This window comes from Athene noctua, chromosome 1, assembly GCF_965140245.1.
Source record: "Athene noctua chromosome 1, bAthNoc1.hap1.1, whole genome shotgun sequence".
Classification (NCBI taxonomy): domain Eukaryota; kingdom Metazoa; phylum Chordata; class Aves; order Strigiformes; family Strigidae; genus Athene; species Athene noctua.
The window spans coordinates 118250866-118272549 of NC_134037.1; the positions used below are offsets into that span (position 1 = coordinate 118250866).

The 21684-nt window shown below is 41.3% G+C and overlaps 1 protein-coding gene across 1 annotated transcript; it reads left to right on the forward strand.

Moving 5' to 3' along the window:
- The first annotated feature begins 2188 nt into the window (after positions 1–2188).
- On the forward strand, positions 2189–20646 carry CFAP36 (cilia and flagella associated protein 36). The gene is made up of 10 exons (XM_074907802.1): positions 2189–2409; positions 7123–7187; positions 8101–8202; positions 9110–9224; positions 10259–10346; positions 11271–11322; positions 13138–13264; positions 17600–17769; positions 18208–18363; positions 19846–20646. The coding sequence occupies exons 1-10, from the start codon at positions 2292–2294 to the stop codon at positions 19930–19932; spliced, it is 1080 nt and encodes a 359-aa protein (XP_074763903.1). The 5' UTR covers positions 2189–2291; the 3' UTR covers positions 19933–20646.
- The last annotated feature ends 1038 nt before the right edge of the window (positions 20647–21684 follow it).

The window sequence follows — 21684 nt, forward strand, 5'->3', positions numbered from 1 at the left end:
AGGGATATTTTAGTAAAAATCATTTTACATTTATTGTATTTTGAATCTAGCAACTGACTGCTACTCTAGAATTCCCTGTACAGCCCGTACCAAGGCCGAAGGGATTGGTCATAATTGTTTAGTAGGAACAGTTAGAACCTAGGTAACAAAACATAAGGTGATTTGTAAACTGATTTATAATACATACATAGGACTGGAAGAATGCAAGTAGTTGTCAAGGTCCAGGATTAATGGGAACTGAGGGAAGTAACCGTAACAGCTTGCAGGTACCTGCCAAGAAAACTGTGTCCTTAAGCAAAAGGTAATTCCAGCAGGGGGAGATCGCGACCACCGACTCATGGACCACCTACTCACATTACACCCCAGCCCCATTTCTAGACATTTCTAACCTTTACTGCGCAGAATTGGAAATAGGAGGAGAATATGTTAATGATTTCTTGGAAGTTGTATGCTTATGTATGAAGACTTAATGAATATGTATGAGTAAATTCTATATAAGGTGTATGATTCTGGTGCTCGGCACGTGTTGTTGGTGAGCACACTCCCCTACACGTCCGGCCATCAATAAAGAAGTGTCTGCTTATCTGCTTCAAATTGGTGTCGATAAGTTATTTTTATCCTGGATTTCGGTGACACCAGAAGCAGGCTTTATAAAAGCAGAGTGGATTTTGGAAAAATAACAAAGATATAAGCACTGTTTTTTGCAAGTGCAAGCAGCACTAGCACAACTTGACATAACACAGAGTGGCTGCTGGCAGCTACTGACTGAGCTGAAAACGGTGCTGCTCCTAGATCCTGATTTATAGCTGATGGCCTACGCAAGAGCTGAACGTACCTCACGGTCATGTAAGCCTGAATTAGTAATTACATTGTGTGAATCATCAGATCTGAGGTAGCTGTTCTACAGTACACAAGTAACACTGTCACTACTAATAGTCTCAGAGCACAAAGCTGGCTGCAGAACTGGAAGCACTGACAATCTGGAGGGAGTTGAAGAGACCTGCAAAAGGACCACTACAAACTGAAGGCTTTCCCGTGCAGTGTCTTATTAAAGTAGTGTTAAGCATGACTGATCAGGTGTTTCTCTGCAGGGAAGACAGCATAGAATTGTTACCTTTGAGATGAAAATAAGTTAGTCTACAGCCAGCACTGAATCTTCACGGAGACAAAGTCTCATTAACATCTACGACAGTTTTTCTTGAGGAAGAACAAGAATAGAGGCTGATGTAACTAGCTGGAGTGACCGCTGAACTACTTGTTCTTGCTTGCATAAAAAAACCCCTCTAACAAGGATAGAGTTAAAAATTAATAGATTTCAAAGAGTTTTGGTTGGTTTGGGGTTTTTTTTTAACCTACCCGTAACACATACAAGTAAACCAAGCAGTCACCCAACACTAGGAGGGAAATAAAACTCAAATATTAAGAAAAACTTTTTGGACTTTTAGCAGTGTAACAGGTGAGGAAGATGACAGAAATTACATTCATTTTGCTGAAGAAAAGGAATGTGTCCAAAAATACCAGCTCTAAGAAAGAACACTCAAGCAATTAAGTTTTAATGTCGATCTTTTTACATAGTGCCTTGTAAATTCTTACACTTTAGGGCACTGACGGAATGAGTAAATTAATTATGTGGAGGTATCTGTGTTCCTGTGAAGGCCTGTTAAGTGGTTTAAGATTTTAAGTTCAAGTAACTGGAGTGCCAGGTGCGACACCTAACTGCTCTTAACTAAGTTAATTCTTAACGAAGCTAACTGGAGCATGACAGTTAGTTTGCTACGTGTGATAAGATACAGGTTAACAACGATTTTTTGCATCACCCAGGACCATCCTCCACTGGAGGTGCTGCCGGGCAGGTGCCCGCACGCCCCGTCCCCGACACCCTTCCCGGGCTACGGGGCGCACTCACCCGCGTTAACCCGCAGGGCTCAGTTCTCCCGGGGGGCTTCAAAGACATCCCCGAGCAACCCCAATCTCCACCTCAGGGTGTTCGCGCCTTCAACAAACTCACTGTCACGGTGGCGAGGGCCGCGTTTAGCGGATCGCCTGGCTCCCGCTCGGCCTTTTAAGGCCCGCGCATGTCCGGCGGATCCCCCGCGCCTCCCCTTCGCGCCGGAACACCCTCAGGGCAGCCCCCGACCCCCCCGGCTCGCTCCCGCGGCCCAGCGGCCGCCGGCCGGGCCCTCACGACGCCGCCATGGCCCGGCGCGCGCGCGCGGCCTCCCGCCCTCCCCCCCGCGTGACGCCGGTTGCCGTAGGGACGGGCGGGCGCTCCAACCCCCCGGGCCCCGGCCATGGCGGCGGAGGAGGAGGAAGGCGACGTGGAGTGGGTGGTGGACACCATCGCCGGGTTCCTGCGGGGGCCCGCCTGGTCCATCCCCATCCTCGAGTTCATGGAGCAGAAATGCGAGGGTGAGCGGCGGCCGCCGGCTCTGTGTGTGTCTCCGTGTCCGTGTGTGTCCCCGTGTCCGTGTGTGTCCCCGTGTCCGTGTGTGTCCCCGTGTCCGTGTGTGTCCCCGTGTCCGTGTGTGTCTCCGTGTGTGTGTCCCCGTGTCCGTGTCGTGTCCCCCCCCCCCGCTCCAGGGATACTGTGCGGGCAGCGGGCGGTTGGCAGGTCGGGCCGCTGTTGGGTTTTGGGGAGGGGGTGCCCCGTCCGTGGAAAGCCGGGCTCCCCTGAGCCAGCCCTGCGCCAGGCTGTGGCGGTTTGCCTTCCTCAGCTCGTCTAGGGGATTAGGGCATGAGCTTACAGTGTGACACCTAAACGAGTGCTGCGTCCTGCTGCCTCTGATTCCTTCCCGGGAGGCCGTTAATACTTTCCCGCAGGCAGGTGGTTTTCCTTGGGAAGGCGGACGGTAGAGCTGAGATCGCTCTCTGCCCAGTAGGACAGGAGAGTTGGACCCTCAGAGTAAATTCCCGCCATTTTGTGAACGTTGTCACTTATGAGATGAGAAACAGTAAGTTAGGACCTCACAAAAAATAATGATAGCACTAAAAAGTAAACAGTTACCAGTTACGTTTTGTGCATGAGTTTAGCCTGGAAGCAGTTCTACTTAAACTTCCTTTTCTTCCTCAAGAAAGAACTGAGGGAATTGTGGAATAATTTGGGGAAGAGCCTGGGTAAACTGGAAGTGTAGCTCCATGGGAAAGTGCCAGAGGAGGCCTCCATGGATGTAGGTACAGAGTGAGGAAAAGAGGAGACAGACTTTCTGCAGCAAAGATTTGGCTAAATGAGTTCTGCTACTTACAGAACAAATTTCCTGCTGCCAGAGAGCACCTGGATCCTTTTAGGGAGCAAACTAGTTAGGATTTGGGCAAGTCTGAAAGCACTGCCTAAGTCCTTGAGGAAAAAAAGGAAGATTTCTTTTGTGATTATTGGGGAAAAAAACATGTTTGAGAATGTGATGGCTGGTGATCCTATCCAGCCTCCAGACGTTCACACATGACAAAGCATGTTGCTGCAAACTCATTTATGATAACCTTTTATGGCTGCTATAATAATAATAATTATTATTAATAAATTATTAATTAATAATTTGAACTTTAATATACCAAAGTCACGAAACTAAAGCTTCCAAATCCATTTTATTTCTAGAGACTTACTAACATCAAGCTCAAAGTAGAATGGTTCTTACTTAGTATTCCACCTGCTTGTGCTTACTCCTTCCTCCCCTCCATCCCACTGCGGGCTCCAAAACAGCTTCTGTACTGGTTGGCCTCTGTGGGGCTGGCCGTGTCTTTCCTTGTGCAGTTGTTCTTGTTAGGCCCCGTGAAGAATTTTGACTTCATATTCAGTTAAAGAGATGCCCCCCTGATTCAGATCACAGCTTTTACACCAGTTGCTTCTCAGTTATCCTGAATCATTTCCACACTTCCCAAGCTTTGCATGAGGCAAGATCATCGTGAGTACGTACGCCTTTACCTAGTATACCTGGAAATGAGAATGAGAAAGGTAAAGCTGATAGACTCTTTACAGCTAGGAAGCAGGAAAGAAATCTAAAGTAAAAGTTTTCTCTCAGGATGTCTGCCAAAACCTGAGGTCGGTCAGGCATTTTGAGTATCATGCAAAGGGTCTAGGTTTAGGAACTGGGGGAGTTGATTATCCCTCTCTGAAGCAATGATCTCTTCTTTAGAAGGCTGAGGGGAATTTACTGGCAGTAAGAAGATTTAGGAAACCTCTGTAAATTTCCATGTAGTGAGAGGCAGGTTTATGTAATGGTCCCTTCTTGCCCGTTGATTTGTACATAAAAAAATTGGAGGAACAAAGAAAAGAAATCACTTGCAGGAAATTATCTTCCAAGGTATCATTTGTGGTACAGGGTGCTGCTATTTGACAACTCTCAGAAGCTACTGGGAAAAAAGAAAAGCCTAAAGAAGTGGTGTTACCACAGTGCTAGGGTTGCTAAGAAGCACAGTTAGAGAAATGTGAAGTTTTAGTTGCAGATATCTGCGCTACTGCCTTTTCCTTTCCACAAGGAAACCTAGAACCTGTCCAGGTTGCATTGCTGCTTTTTTGACTGAGACATTTTGTCAGGACAGAATTCTTTCTGTTCTCAAAACATTCAGTCTTTGGGCTGAACAAGCAAATTAACAACATTTCGATTAATTTACAATAATTAGTGATTCCTCAAAAAGAACCTGAGTTTTGGTAATTGTTATGCAAGGAATTTATTTTGGAACAGTAGTTATTTAGGCCAAGTCCCTGCACTTCAACTTATAAACCGTCCTAATGGTTTTCTCTCTGTTGATAGTTGTTTGCTTTCTCTCTCTCCTTTCTTCTTCTAATTAACCTGATTAATTTCTCTTGACTGGATTGATTTCCTTTTATGTGGCTGTGAAACTGAACATAAATCTGTAGGTATGTATTTCAGGCGAGAGGGCTTTTCAGTTTTATTCAGCTCTTCGAAGGTATTAATTGAAACATCATGTGAACGTAGATAAGCTTGATAATAGTTCTGAGCACCAGAAGGACAAAAGAAGGAATGAACAGGTATTGTTGCCTGTGACTCCCTTCCCTCCCAGCACAGAGTTGCCTCCCCAGTCAGTGAGGGCTGGGCAAGAAAGGGAAGAATTCCTTCAGATTTGCTTACCAGATCTTGTCTGTGAGGTCAAAGGAGTCAGTCTAGCAGGGAGAACTTAAACTTGACTTAGCGCTCATCCCGTCTGAGGAGTCCTAGCAAAGATTTCAATTTTAACAGAAGAGTGATGCGTTTGTCTCCTGGGATATTTGGGTCCCTTGGTTTATCTTGATACAGTGGTTCTTTAGATCTTTGTTCCTGTTGGGCGACCAAAGACCCTGTGCTAAAATCTTAGGGAAAATAATGGTGTCATGATTTAGGAGCCCTGACTCAAGAAAATCCAAGGTCTCCATTCAAAGTACTCCTTAATGCCACTCAGAGGAGATGCTGACTGCAGCTTGCTTGATTTGGCACTGCACTTCAGCCTCTTTTTTGTTCAGAGCCTGCAAACAGAGAGCAGTTTGTGCAGACTTTCCACTCTGCTTTCTGTGTTGCCCTGCAGCTGTGGGAGGAGGAGGAGGGGGAGGGCTTGGAAGCATCGCCTTGGCAGCGTGAGGCTACCTGTCGGCACAGACACTGACTGAGGAGTGACAGCCCTGTGTCACCCTCCTTCAAGTGCCCAGGGCAGGAAGGAGTAGTAGAAGGGGGGAAGGAACAGAGAAACCAAGACAAAGGTTGGGGTCTGCGAGATGCAGAAGACAATAGAGTGTCTTCACCCTCTTGGGTTTGGTAATAGGATGGTTGCCATAGGAGCTGCATTCTTTTTAGAGTAAGACTTTAGTACTTTTTCTACCATTTGAATTTATTCCTAAATATTTTTAAAGCTTTTTTTTATTTTCAACCCCTTCATCAAAAAAATTCCCTTGTGCAAAAATTAAACAAAAGCAGATGCTGGTTTTCCAGATTATGTCATTTAAAAAGCAAGGTTCCTTTGCTTATTTACAGGGCCTGAACTGTTTGATTAAATGTCTGGCTTTGGCTTGCTGTAAATTGTTAGAAAGTGATGGGAGTACTTTCTCTTTCAGGAACAGCCATCTTGCACCACACCTTATCAAGGTTCAGTGATACAGCCTCAGGGCTGTTACGGGTGGGAAATGATGCTTTCTAAAAGCCACTCTTAAATGTCAGTGAAAATGACACTGATTCTATGCATATCAGTACCATCTTTTGTCAGAGATGTCATATATAGGAAGAATAAATGGCACTCATTCACCCATTTAAGCAGAATTCCCATTCTTCAAATTACTTCAGAGAGTGCACATGGGAAGTGACTTGTCCAACATAGAGTGGCTAATCTTGAAGGGGATTGAGGAAGTCTTATTTCTAAGCCTCTGCATTAATTGCTAGGTTTCACACTACCTCTTGTTCATTGCTGACAGAGAAAAAAAAAAAGTAAATTAAAAAAACCTAGAACCTAGTCTTCAGTTTCTCTTGTTTTCTGCTTCTTCCATCTATTCTGCAGCATAGAGCTCATTAGCTTGATATTTCCAGTAAAGAGTTCCTCATACAAACTTACATGAATATTATTAATATGGCCTATATTATACAGGTGCCCATTTTATCTAAATCAGGTTAGTTACCATTGAAAAATAACTTACCTGCAGCAGATTTCCTCTTTGTGGTTATCTGTTTTTAGGCAGGGAGGGTCTCATTTTCCTGTATCACCTTGGCTTCCTGCTAAACTAATGGCATTTTAAACCAATTAAATCATCAGTAATACATCCTTCACATAAATACATGGAAAGAGAGAGAGAAATTTCTTGCTTTATGTATGTCATCTGCCATCTTAGAACAATCTTACACAAAGGTACATTAAATCTTACTTTTTAGGGTACGTATCTGCTGAATCCTCAACTTGCTTAGAAATCTGCTTGTTTTGAAGGTACATTTTCCAGCTATTAAATTATTATATTTAATTAGATTAAATTATCAAAAGTACATGCTTAGCCTGAATATGTGGAAAAATACTATTATCAAGCATGGCCTCTATTTTCATATGATTAAATATATTCCCTTGTAAAGGTTGATCGTTCTCTCTAATACATAAGTTAGTGGTGTGTACACCAACTCTAAAATGTGTGTGTTTTGTTGTTTGGGTTTTTTTCCACAGTTTTTGATGATGAAGAGGAAAGCAAGCTGTCTTATACCGAAATTTATCAGGAGTACCGAGCTCTGGTAAGCATTATTCACTATTTGTGGTAGATTTCTAAGAAATATAATTTAAAATATTAAAGTAGTATTTAGATGAACTTCTAAATGTGTTGCTATTTATAATTTTCTAATATTGGCTGTGATAAGTGTTATTTAGAAATCCTTTGAGTCATACTTTTCATATACATTTTTATGCTTAAACACGAGATATGTAGAAAAGAAACTTTAACACACAGTCATATCTCTTATGCTGTTCTACATTTTTTCATCAAAATTAATATATCTGTGAGCCAAAATACTGTACTTAAAAGCTTGATAATGTTCATACTTTCTATGACAAACAGCATGATGTTTGAGAACATGTAAAACTTGTATTTCATTCACTAAAGAGTCTGGTAAATCTTTTGAATTAACTTTCAGTTATCAGGAAAAAAATACAGGACATTTTTGGATCATGCTTAAGATACCTATAAACCAATGCACGCAGATTTTCTAAAATACTGGTTTTGTAACAAGGCTTGCGAATAGTTGATGTTAAAAACATCATTTGAATAAATACAGACCACCATCCGTTTCTGCTCTGACCCTGAAGGGTTTCAGGCACACAGACTGGCAAAAAGCCTTTTACCTACTGGGCAAAAAATGTTGAGGAATACTAGCCCGGAGTCTGGGGAAAAGGTAAATAAGTAAGATCCTTGGAAATTGGAGAAGGTAAATTAAGTAGTAATCAAATGTAGCAATAAAAATGCTTATTCTGAACAGTTTATCAAAGTAAATAAAGCCTGACATAACAGAAAAACCAGTTATACTATTCCAGTGATTCTCCTTTGAGTTTAAAAATACAGTATCAACAGAGAAGAATAGACAATTATGAAAAAAAATCATATGATTCTTAAGGAAAAACCTCTTGGAACATAATGCTTATACTTTCTTACAGGTTGAAAAATTGTTAGAAGACTATCTTAAAGAAGTTGGAATTAATGAAGAGAAATTCCAAGCAGCTTTTTCCTCTCCTCTTGCAAAGACACACGCTTCACAGGTGTTTTCCTTTGTTAAGGAATGCATAGATTTAATTTTTAGCTTTATTTTCACTAATATAGCAGGGTGGAGATGAAACTTTGAGACGTTTTCTCGTTAAAACTGTAATTTTCTAAAACTTAATGTGTGTGTTTATATAATGAACTTTGAAAAAGTTCAGAAGAACGCACATCTTGAAAATAATGACAGATACTTCTGTGGTGTCAGACCTTTGAGATTCATTACGTCTGCTCAGTATTTTCCAAAACAAGCCTCTAGGCTTAGGGTGTTTCTGCCACCTTTGTCTGTGTATTTATCAGCTTTATGTTTGACTTCAGTCTGTTTACAGTAGCAGAAAAACTTAGAGATTAAAAGAATAGACATCTTCCATAAAATAAGTTTTGTTCTGGTTTTATAATAAAACTAGTACAATCTGTAAGACAGACAGTGGCTTTGAGAAGTCAAGGCATGGTTAGGCAGCTCTTCACCAGCTCAGAGATCCCTTTCAGAATTGTCTCAAGTACTTCGAGCAGAGGAGCAGGAGCTTCTGCTGCCAGTGTAAGTGGGGTTTGTTGACATTTCTCCTCCTCGATGTGTTACAAGCTTCTTCAGAGCACACATGCCTCACTCAAGCTTATGCATTTGTTCAGGAAGTCAAATGAATGGCAGTTGTAAACTTACACTGGGAAACCCTCCAGGTTTTGTGATGATGTTATCGTAGACCTGTTGATCTAAAGACAAACTGTCAAATTCTTTTCTTGGCTATTAGTGCAACTTTTATGGCTGGAAAAAGAGACAGATAGGAGAATTAAATAGAAGCATTAACAACGTGCTCCAGATAATTAAAATCTTAATATAATTTCCATCAGACTGAGATGATTATGATTTCTCTAGGGGTTTTAATTTTGTGCCTATCTTCCCTCCTACAGGCCATTTTGCAAACAGTGTTGGCAGCAGAAGATTTTAGACTATTTAAAAAAATGATGGTACAGAAAAATATTGAAATGCAATTGCAAGCTATTAGAATCATTAAAGAGAGAAATGGTAAGACATGGTAAATGTGGGGTTTCACTTCTTCGTTTTTTGATGACTAGGTAGTCCGTTCATTAATGAGTATAGAATACTGGTTCTATTCCAGTTCCAGTGAACAGAAAACATTCAGTTGATTTTACTGGGACTAGGATTTCAGTACTTAGTCCTCTGATTGTATCCTCAGTGACAGCTGTCTACATTCCTTTTAAAATGAACTGATTTTTCAGTTCTGTTTTTCTGTCTAAATTTCACTGTGAAACTTGACTTTTTTTTTTTTGTTGTTAAAGAATTTTGGTGCTAATTTTGAGTGTTAAAACAATTACATCAGTTCATCAACAACGACAATATTGATAGTTTGAATTGTGATACTTGCACAGCAGTGATGCTGTACTATGTGCTGTGCTTACTTTGCAGTTCACACTGTACAGCTGCATATGAAAAAATCCATATAGAAAGCAGAAGTTATGGCCCTCATCATACTAATACATGCATAATTTTAAAGAAGAGAAAATAATCTACTCCTGCCATAACATATTGAAGTGAGAGAAGGAAAAGCAACAGAAGAATGCAGGGAAAGAGGGAACAAATGACCTGCTGCTTGATGCAGCAGTTTCTGAAAGGATTTTCATCTACCCGCTCCTTTCTTCCATGTCTTTAGTTTTGCCATTTTGGTTTTTCTTCTTAGAGCATGCATGTTTTTCCAGAGAATAATTTTTAATGTCAAGTTTGATATAAGAGCTCGATTCGATAAGGGTTTGGTTAGCCATGGCAGAATTGCAGTCTGTAGCAAATGCCATATGATGGTTTATGCTTTACCCTTAGATGTCCTTTCCTATTTCAGAAGCCTGTATCTTGTTGCTACAAGCAATTTGATGCCCAGGGTCTAGAATCTTTCTGCAAACAGCTATGGAGAGAGAGAATTAGGTGTTGGTGTTCTGTTTGTTTGGGGTATTTTTTCCTTCTCTGCATGAAGAATGATGCCAAATGGAGTACAAAATAATTTTCTTGAGAGTAATGCATAAATTTTGCCATGTGTTTTTTTATAGGTGTGTTGCCTGACTGTTTGACAGAGGGTTCTGATGTATTCAGTGAAATTGAACATGAAGAAATGAAAATACTGAGGGAGGTTCTAAGGTAAAAAAAAATGAATCAGACTTAGTTGGTATGTTATTTTAAAGTAAAAACCAAAAGTATGTAGGGCCTAACTCTTCCAGTCTTTTCCAGGAGAGTGCCTTCATGTTACAGCTGACATAAATGTTCTTGTCAAAATCCTACCTCAGAGAAAATGAATGGTGCTAGACAGTGGGTGTGATCAGGAATATTTAATAAAGACTGCGAGATAACCCCTCCGTCACGATGAACTGTCCTGGTGACGCACAGAACAATGTGCAACTTTAACAGCCCCATCCTTCCCATTCTCCCCTGAATCTCCAGGCAGACCTGAAGTTAGACCTGGGTTAGATGTCTCTGGAGAACAGGAGTGTACTAGCTGTAATCCATTCAGGTAACACCCTAAACATGAAACCCTTGGAAAGGAAAATTCTACTTTTTCAGTAGACATTAATGCTTTGTACAGCTTCCTTCTTTCTTGGGGTCAGTGACTGTTGCTATGACCTCAGAAGATGTGTGGGGGCTGATGTGACTTCTATAGATTCTCCTCTCTTCCCAGTTCAAACATAGATAAACATAATCTTAAACAACAGCAAGTTGATCCATTCAGGTTATATTATGCTATTTTCCCTCTGTATTCTGGAAATACTTTCCTCCCTGTCTTTAAACCAGCTAATGAAACATGGGATAGATAAGTCCCGGAAATTCTTACACATTTATTTTTGCACAGGGAACGATGGACTGAGAATGGTGGGTTCTCTGTGTTTATTGCAATTACTGATTTTGATTAAGAGTGCATTATTATATAAGTTATTTTGGACACTTAACAAATTCACATTTATCCTGTAACTGTTTGATATTCCTCAAATATTTAAGCAGTGCTAAATTGACCTAAAAGACACCGATACTAAAGATGTCTTGAGTATTTACTTCTATTTTGTGTTACAGGAAATCAAAGGAAGAATATGAAATAGAGCAAGAAAAGAAAAGGACTGAAGAAGTGAGTATCTTACCTTTCCAGATGAGTTATACTGATGATTAAGAAATACTCTTGATATTCCTGTCCTGGATGTCAGCTGTATCCCTTTTAAGGCGCTGTGTCCCATCCTAAGCAAATAAAAGGTCTGTCAGGAAGGTCTTACTGACACTCCTTTTTGACAGGTCTGCTCTGTTGTTGATGTTTTCCTAGATGACAGCAGTGCTCTACACGATACCGTTAGCCATCAGTCAGCTGGTGGTCCTCATATGATAAGCATATTCCCTCTTCAGTATTGAGTTCTAAAATCCTGGCAACGGATGTCAACCTTTCAGATCCAGAGAACATCTGAATGACTAACATTGTCAAGATCAAAGACACTTCAAAATATAAGCTTCTTAACGATTACAGCATTCATAATCCTTCAGGAATTTTGAGGATCACTTCATAGACAGTAGAGTTACTCATTAAGTCTGCACAATACTGCCAGAACCTAATCACCAGGAAGCAGAAATCCTCTCAAGTTAGACCATCACTTGGTCTTCATCAGAGTAAACTGTGTAGAAAGGTAGTGGAATGTAAATGGGGACTGGCTAAATGGCCAGTCCTTCAGCAGGTAAGAACCAAACTGAATCAGCTGCAGTGGAATTGTGGCACTAAACCTTCCCGGGAAAAAATAAAAAAGGGCTGGAATTGTAGGCTGTGCCAAAAGGGAGAAGAATTGCTCTTTTATTCTTTTCTGTCATTAAGAAATTGAGCATAATGAATTTGGAAAGAGAAGGCACTGATTCTTCAGCCTGGACTGGCAAAGGAGACTGCCTGGAGACCAAATGTAGCTACTGCAGAGGTGGACACTTTTCCACTCCTGCTGCTGAATTCCAGCCTGTGATAGGTGCAAGTGGTAGCTGAGCCACTGAGGGCAAGTCCTGAACACCTGGGATATGCTACCAAATTAAACCTCTCCCAGTATAGAAAACCACTGTAGAAAAGTGGTGACAAAACTCTTCTTTCCTGTATTACAGTGATAGATTCTAGGAAATGAGTCACCTGTTCTGCTGGATTTCTTACAAAACAACCAGGAAACTCAAGCATTGGCTCATTTTAAGAATTTGTGTTGTATTTAGATGCAGGCTGATCCTAATCTTTATACCCAGCCAAGGATATCAATATTCCTGATAAACTAGATGGATTATGGAGGCCCCAGTCAAGTTCACATGGGCAGAGAAAGTGACAGTAATAGTTCAATAATAGATTCTTGTTAGAGAATGTTTTAGTACAAAATAATATTTTGATGAGCACTGGGGGTTTCTGATATGAATTAGATGGTTGATTTTCCAGGTGAATCCAAGCTGTCTTTATTATTTTGAGAGGTGGGTTGTATTCTCAAGATTTCCTAGGCAATTGAAACAGTAGTGTCGGAGATTATCCAGATCTGTTGTTTTCGTTCAGCTGAGTGTTTCTCCATTTCTGCAGTAACTTCACTATATGTGTTCCTGGTTCTTGTATTGTATTGTATTTTTGTGGTGGACAGACATCTGCTTCAAAGTCACATAAAAAGCGTGGCAAAAACCCCCTACTTGTAGCTGGGAAACAACATTGATAAGGAAACAGGTTTTGAACTGAAATAAAAAATGCTGATTCATGACTATAAGCCAGTAAGAACCTTCCTATTGGTAAAACAAAATGAGTAGTTTGCTTTTGTTCACTTTGACAACATAATATGTAGTGAAAACAGCCCAACTTGTAAGTGAAGTTCTTTTGGGAGTTTTCTTTGTGTTGACAGTTTAATGCCTGGAGTGGGAAATGTAATGCTCGGGTTTGTTTGTTTTTTAATTTAAGGCACATGATAAACTTAAATCACCAGATGTTACCTACAGTTTTCCAGGAGATTCGAGAGAAGCTGTAAAAGTTAATGAATCCACTGGGGGAGCTGATGATTCCGAAGAAACTCCAAAATTTCCATTAGGTAATTGTATGGGAAAGTGCCATGCTGAGTGTGCAGTACAATACTATTTTCAGATGTCTGAAGAGTCCGCTCGTCTCAGGATTTTAAGAACTTGGCTGGCTAAGGCTGTGGAGTAAACCATCCTAGCTTTGAAGTTAGCCCTGAGCAGGGCATTTGCACGGGGTGGGCTGCAGAAACGCCTTCCAGCTGGAGCTGGTTTATTATCCAGTGATGTTACTGGAGGAGAAATACAGGAGTCTAACAGCAGTTTTCATCTTTCCAGTCACTGTGCTTATGCTGCCATTACTGTTAAGAACAGTATGTTCCCTGTAAGCAAGGATGAGTCATTTACTTTAAAAGTTATGCTTTCTCTCCCCTTGTGTGGCCATGATAGATTTAATCTACAATTGTACAACATTTCTTGATAGCAATCAAATAGTTCTGAAGGAACCAACATTGAACTGTTAAGATTCATACAAGTTGAATTGTCTGACCACCAAACTGAATTGTTTTGCCTTTGGTTCAGATTTTTGTTCCTCATATTAATCTTTTCAATTTGATGTTTTTGGTTTTGAGTGGGATTGTGACACCTACCAACTTGCAATACCGAGGAGAGCTCTTTTAAGTAGCTCACGCAAGTTATGTAGTGAAAATTGCCTGAATTTTGTGCATGATTATTTACTGGAGAGTGTGACCAAGCCAGGGCCTTTACAGGCAGGGGAAAAAAAAAATGGAATCACTGGTTGTGATGAAGGTGCTGTTTGTACGTTTGTGTGGCAGCTGAAGCACAAGAGTGTTGGTCTGTTCAGGAAAGCAGGCTTCTTAGGTGGTAAGAAGCCTATAGAAGTGTGTATACAGGCACACACACCTACAGGTACGTACGTATCTGTGTATACACCCATGGTCTTCAAAAACAGGTTGTATCTTAGTGGGATCTGCTCTCTTTGGAGTTTGAAAAATTTGTAACTTAATATTCTAAGGCCACTTCCAAAAACATAATTCAAATATTTGGGAGTAATAGTCTGCACTGTCTTGAGTTACATTTTTTCCTGTGTCTCGTACTGGTCCTTGTATGTGTTCACACTGCAAGTTTTCATATCACAGACATCTGAGCTGGTGTCTTGGTACTTTTAGTCTTGGTAGCACCTTTGGGGCACACTGTCTCCTTGCTTTTTCATTGGATGGCCACAAGCAGATGAAGTGGTTGTGGGACCCTCTGTTCTTTTGAACTGAGTTACTGTCTTTCACATTAGGAGACTTAGAAAAATGAAAAAATTGTCAGTGACCTGTGAAGTAGCTTTTTTTCCCCTTTTATCCCTTCTGTCCTTTGGCTGAGATTTGGTTACATTTATTTGAACTCTTCTCTCCCTTCTACCATCAGAAGGCTTGCAGGTGTACTCACATTCTTTTCCCAGCCTCATTTTACTCTTCTTATTTTTGCATAGTTGTGCAGCAGCACCACTAAACTACAACTGTCTTGTGGTGACTGTTTTCCTGGTTCAGGAGGAAGGCACATTCCTGCAAATAATCTGCAGGACTTAACCCTGGGCTTGAGAGACAGGACATTTTGCAGCTCAGGAGTCCAGACTTCTCAGCCTGGAGTGCAGCCTCTCTACTGTGCTGTCTGGGTGCCTGCTCAGCTGGTGCTTAGCGTTCCCGTGCTCTTTAAATGCCAAGGAAGAGACAGGCCTACAAAAAGTTCCTTGGAAATCTTCATCCATGTAGAACTGGCATCTTGTGGCAGTACAGCTGTCCATAGGGGCTACTGAGAAAGTTTGTCACAGTTTATCTTCCACTGTCACCTTTTAGAAAAGTGGGTTTTGGGGTAGTGGTGGCAAAAATCGAGAATCTGTACTGGGAATCATCTTTCTCACCCAGAACCGAGGAGGGGGCTCCAGGCCAGTCTGTCACTGCCTGCTTCCAAAACATGGGCTTCCCACTCAGGGCTTAGCTCAGCTAGTAGGATCGTATCTTCTGCCTGACAGGCTTCCTCTTGGTGCCAGACACAGCTCTGGGAACAGAACCAGCAAGAATCTTGTGCTAAGGGTTTGTGCCCCTCTGAGGTGGCACAGCCCATGTGTCAGCCAGTTCTCAGAGGCAGGAAAAGGAAGAATTTTTTCCTTTGTTTCTCATTCCCTCCAGTCTGCTGTACAGTTCCCTTCCTGCAGATACACAGCAGTTTTATTTATTATCTTCTGCTATTTCCCCTTCACCTTGAGACCCAAGATTTCAGTTTGTGGACCCCTTGAAGTTTTCTACTCTAGAACAAATTCAGATTTAATAGTAGTTGCCTTCATTGTCTTAATTTCACTTCAGTGAGCTCCTTACAATCAGTTTACAGATTAGAGCTTGCAAAACCATTCCTCCTGTACCTTGACTGCCCAGCTTGTTGCAGTATGGAGAGATCAGAAGGGGGAATTTCACAGTAAAGATCGTGCTCAACCCCTTGGAGCACAAGTGACCTTTCCAGCATTCCTGGACGACGCGTCCCTTTCTGGATACCTGCAGGGCAGCTACTTCAAAAGTTGTGCTCATGTGTGCACGTTGCTGTGGGGATGTGCAGTTGCAGTATCTTTTCAGGTTTGTGGGTTGAGTGACACTGAGGGTCCTGTGACCACATCTGCAGGTATTGCTAAGACACAAACATCTGCAGCTTGAGTGTTTACGATGCGACAGCCACAGCGTAAATTTAAATACACGACACTTCAAAGAACTACTTTCTGGTAAGTAGCTTTCCTCAGTCATCATGTTGGTGATGGGGTACGTATTTGGCACGCAGTGTGTGTTCTGGGGGTTTTTCCCCTGCTTTTTAATTGGACAACTATAGCATGAGGCCTTTCTTTTTCTAGCAGTTTTAATTCTGACCTCTCACAGAACCTCCATAAACTTTTATCTATCACCAAAAGACATTCTTTGGAGCATCAAGACTTCCAGCACACGTATTTTAGTGAAATGCAAATTCTTTGACTTGAACTTCGTTTTACACTTCTGTCCTGGTTTGTTTTCTGTGCTTTGAATGACACTTCCTCTCCTTTCCTTTTCTCCCTACCCTTTCACAATTATATATCTTGTAATTTCCTATATTAAAGAAAGCAGCAATGTTGAAGAGCTAAATGTATTTTACTTTAAGAGCCAACTGAGTGGTGTTCACCCTGCGCTAGCTTCAGCCAGCTTTGCCAGCTGTTACTGTGGTCCAGCAGAGACCATAGAGAGTAATTGTACCTTAATGCCCAAGCAGTTATTCCTCAGCATTAGTACCTTAATGCCCAAGCAGTTATTCCTCAGCATTACAGCAAAAATCCATGGTCCAGCACTGCAAAATTATCATCAGCTACATTCAGTTACTTGTATCAACTCAGGCATTATAGATAGACTCAAACTGAGCAAACACAGTGAAGTTTGTATTTTGTTTCTTGCATCTGTATGGGTATTTTCAGGCATATTTTAAACAGTAAAAAGCCTTTTAATTTTTAACAGAAGTGTAGTAAGAGTAGCAACTTGCCTTACTCAGCAGTAGTTGTGGGTCAAGTCAAGAGAAGTCTTAGTCAGGTTCTGAAAATGTCGCTGCTCTACAGCCCCTTGCCCTGAGGGAGTTCCATGGCAGCCAAGGCAAAACCCCCCGGGGTGCCTGCTCCGCTCTGAAAGGCACCACTGGACTCAGTACAGGGTTGCTTTTCTGTGTCAGCACAGGTGGTGGTTTATCTGAGAAAAAAGCCAGAGGCCAGTGGGGTATGGTGGGGGACTTCCCTCACATGAGGCAGGGGCAGACACCTGAAAGCGTGTAAGCTTTGTGCCCTGGCTGCCCCCACCCCCAGCCAGCCCCCCCAGGGTGCTGAGCCAACCTGGGGTGTTCCCACTGCATCCTCCTGGCTGCAGAGCAAAGCTGAGCTGGGTCACTGTAAGGCATTGCATCTCCAGAGCTTTGCTTCCCCCCCACTCCCATACAAGTTCACTTAAATATGGTATTTTCTGCTTCTTTTCTCTGGAGCTGAAAGCTGAACCAGTATGTGTGTACTCAAAGCTGGCTAAAGGGCACCTCAGAAGCTGCTGCTCACCAGCTCAGCTCACCAAGACAGAAATTGAAATTACAGTCTCAATATCAACTGAATATAGAACACCAAATACAAAATTTCATTTCAGGTGTTTGACAAATTATCATTCACTGCAGGAGAGATACTGACCATTTAAGCAATATTTAATTGCTTGCTTAGTGCAAATACAGTACCTATGTTTCCGGAATAAAAGTTTTATTAATAAAAAGGAGAGAGATGATTTTCTGGCTATTGGACAAAACACAGACTTATTTTTTTTGATGTATTTCTGTCTCAATGTTTTCTGTGTGAAATTATTGTTTAGGGGGATCTCAGAAGTCTGCGAAGGAAGACTTAAAACCAGTACGCCCATTACAGAAAGGAACAGAAAGCTTACCTCAGCCCTCTGGTACCAAAGGGAAGGAAGACAGTAAGAAAAGGTCAGCTGGAAAATGTTCAGAAAATGCAGCGCAAAAAACTGTGATGAAAGGACCTGTAAGTTTAAAACAAAAAGAAACCCCCCCAAATAGAATGCAAAAAGCCAGGATTACATTTAGAATATATATTTAGGCCAGTATTATATTTAAATATATTTTTTGTATTATTGTAATAATATGGTTTTGGTTTGGTGTGTTTTGGGTTTTTTGGGGTTTTTTAAAATTTTTTAAACCAGCATGCAAACACTGTCTTATGGTATTCACCAGTTTAATTTGCAGAAAGTTCAGATCATCATTCTAGTTTTAGAATAGATTTCAGCATTCAGCCTTTGTCCTGTCCTAGTTTTTTAGTAGACAGCTCTGCTTTGAAACTTCAACTTGGATTTTTTTTTTCTTTTCGTAAATTTGGAGGCAGATACGATGCAAATTCTTTTGTCTCACATAATGTTCATACCAGAAATTAATTTCAAAATGTATTTTTAAAAAATAATTCCAGAATTTATCAGAACTTGAGAAACAGGAGCTGAAACAACGAGAGGACTACCTAAGGAAAAAACGAGACATGCTGATGGCTACAAAGAAAGAGTCAAGAAATAACATGCCACTACCCACAAACACTGACCAGAAAGAAGAGGAATTGTCTCCTAAAGAGGTGAAGGAATCAAATATTTTAATCACCCCGACCATTTTATAAAAAGCACAGATGATGTCAGTGAAGATGTCAATATTGCTGTGAAATATTGTAGCACGGTAAAAAAAAAAAGGAAAATAGGAAGTATTTTCAAGTTGCTGTTTTTCCAGAAGCTCATAGGCTAGACATTTTAGTGATTAAGTTAGTATTATTTTGCTTCGGTATCATCAAATCCTCATGATTAATTCAAGTTTATCAATCGGTAAAATGCTGGTTTTCTCCTAATCTGTGACCTACTGCTTGGGCTCCCTGAAATCTCTGGGATTTTTTTTTCCAGCTGAAATGGGAAAACATTTTTCTTTTGCAAAGACTTATTTTATAGAGGTAACAAATTTGCTATGTTCTTTTGCTATCTTTTGAGAGTTTTGTGCCTGTTTTAAAAGAAGAAATCCTTGATTTCTGCCCCTCAACCACTGGAATAGAAGTGGGAGGTGACGATACCTTTTGGAAGGAGCAGGCACACTGCAGGGTGGGGGCTGCTGCCACCCACCCAGGGGCCTCCAATGGCAAACCCCAAGGGGGAGGGAGGGTTGGAGGGGCAGGACAGGAGGAGAACAGCTGCAGCTGGCAGTCAGCCCCTCCCTCAAGGTCTCTCTTTGGCCAAAGGCCGTTTGGTTCCTTAAGTGCTGAAATCACAAAAAGCCTTGTACTGTGAACCTTAGTTTGGGAAAAGAGTAGTAAATCCTATCAGGGAAAGAAAGTACAGACATAAAAAACCCCAGAATCCAATGACAGGATAAAGCTCTATCAATATAGAGGTCTTTATCAGAAAAAAAACCCCAACTTTTTTTGTTAATCATTGTTACGGTTAATAGGACTTAATGCGTTTGCCTCAAATCCGTCTGATCTACATTGATATGAAATGTTTGAAAACTTGCAACACAAATGAGGACACTAGAATAGCTTAAAACCCACACAAAACAATGTGATAAGTTACGTTTTTTTTAAAGAAAGTCATTACTCTTCTTTACAGAGCATCTACATATGATCAAGGACCTTCTATTGCCTCTGGTATTTTTTCAAAGTTGCTGAGCATTTTATTATGCTCAAAACATGCCCAAAATACTGTTTATTGGGGAAACTTCCAGAACAACTAAGCAGCACCAGCTGAATTTGAGGTTAGTCCTCCCAAAAAGAGTGGTACAGTCCAGCAGAAAAAAAGGCAGATAGATGGAAAGAGCCCATCATCCACACGCTGGGATCTCAAATTCTCTGGCTGGGAGATTCTGGCTCACTTCTCAAGAAACAGAATAATATTTTGTTAAATCATTCTGGAGAGTGAGTGAGTCTGAAGGAGGCTGCTGCAGCCTCAGGTTGGCCAGTGCTGGTCCTTGGCTCCTGGCTGTGGCTCATGTGTGCAGTCAGCACTAAGTGCCATGAGTCAGAGGACCTACCAGGGAAGCCACGCAGTTTCTTGCAGTGTTTTTTTCACTTTGTTTTTAGGAAATGTCAGAAGAGAAGCAGAGATTACTACAGAAGAGGAAAATGCTTGCAGAAAAACTAAAAGAAGAAGTTATTAATAAGCGGTAATTTTAAGAAGCTCCATGCAGGCCCCAAGAACATAAGTTATGTTTTTAGAATGTCATAATCAGTAATTAAATGGATTTGTTTTCCAATATTACACTTAGTTTTATAGAACTTTCAGACAAGCAACTCAGTACTTTATAAATATTTGAAATTACACTCAAACATGCTTAAGCCCAGTTGTTTTCCAGACTTTCCCTGGCCAAGAGTGAGGCCATTCACCATGGCTGCAGCATACAGGTGTTCTAAACCCCTGGCCTCAACCACTGCTAGTACAGAGAAAAAAAGCAGGTAGTAAGAGCTGTTAAAATAATTCCTACCTGACCAGTTGTCAAGAAGTTAGAAATCTTCACTTTTTCATTTTAAAAATTACAGAACTTTATTCCTTTTATTAGAAACTATTTTTCAGCTCTGCGGCGAAATAAAAGCTAATTTCACAAGGAACTGAAACTCTGACCATCTTATTTTGAGAAACAGAGAATGCAGCTTGAAGTCGATACACTTAGGTATTAATGCTGGATTTACTTTGTTTTACATACTCTGGGGTAGAAATATTTTAGTCTTGTTGACTGATTTGGCTTTGAGAGTTGAACAGCAGCAGGGAGAGGCGCTGTCCTCTGCCCCACATCACACCAGGCCTGACTTGCATTAAAAGAAACAACCCAACCCATGCAAAAGTTTCATGTAACTTTTTATTAAAATAGTATTTATAACTGGTAACATGTTGGCAGATGTTCTTTTCCAAAAAGAGGGACCCCAGGCAGGGGGACAGGTCTGCCCATGGGCAGCACCCCCAAAGCAGGTCAGATGGGGAAACAGCCTCCGGGGGGGACGGGGGATGGACACAGCCCCAGCCAAAAGCCAGTTAAAAAGAGTGCTGCGTGTCACCTTCTACAGGGATTTTAGTTTGTTTTTTTCTTTTTTTTAACCAGGACATCTAATGCCACTTTACAGTCTTTTTTTCTAGTAACTATAAAAAAATTAATGACATTCTTGTTTTAAAAAAAAAAAAAACCCTCCTGTGGGTCTGGATGTGTTTTTAAAGCTCCTGACAGTACTCGAGGGAAGAGCCAGGGTGGTGGGGAACACGGAGCAAAGACAGACCCGCTGCAGGCGGAGGCCCTCGGAGTGCTCCTGGGGGGTGGCTGCCCAGGAGCACCAGCACAACACAGATGGGCAGCCCAGGTGATGCCATTTTTCAGCCTCAGGTTAGCAAAGGCACATACCGCGTTACCGACGGTGAGAAAAGGCTCGTGGGATGAAACCCAGGCGATGGTCAGCGGGAGAGCGAGTGCACGTGGGCGAGGCTGCGGCTCCAGCGAATGCTTCGGTGGGTCCTGGGCGCTGTGTGGCAGAGCTGTGACAAGGAGTCCCACCGAGGGCAGCACCCATGTGTCCCCAGGTCCATCGGCTGCCTTCCGCCCTGGGAACAACTCACCCGTTCCCTTTGAGATTGCAGCTAGTGGTATCCAGTTAACTGGTAAAACTGCACAGATAACTAAGCTTTAAAAAAAAAAAAAAAAAGCAGCTTCTAAAATGGCCACATTTAAAATTCCAAGTTTAACTTACCATGTACAACAAACCAAACAAAAGCAATAATTATGGAATTACAGGGTCACATTTTAATTCCTGAATTTTACAGTTCAGCATTAATATCACCACATGTATACAATGGTGTAAAACAAGTACAGTGGTATTTTTAATACAAAATAAACTTCTGTTTTATGGAAAAAACTATACTTCATATCTACACAGACA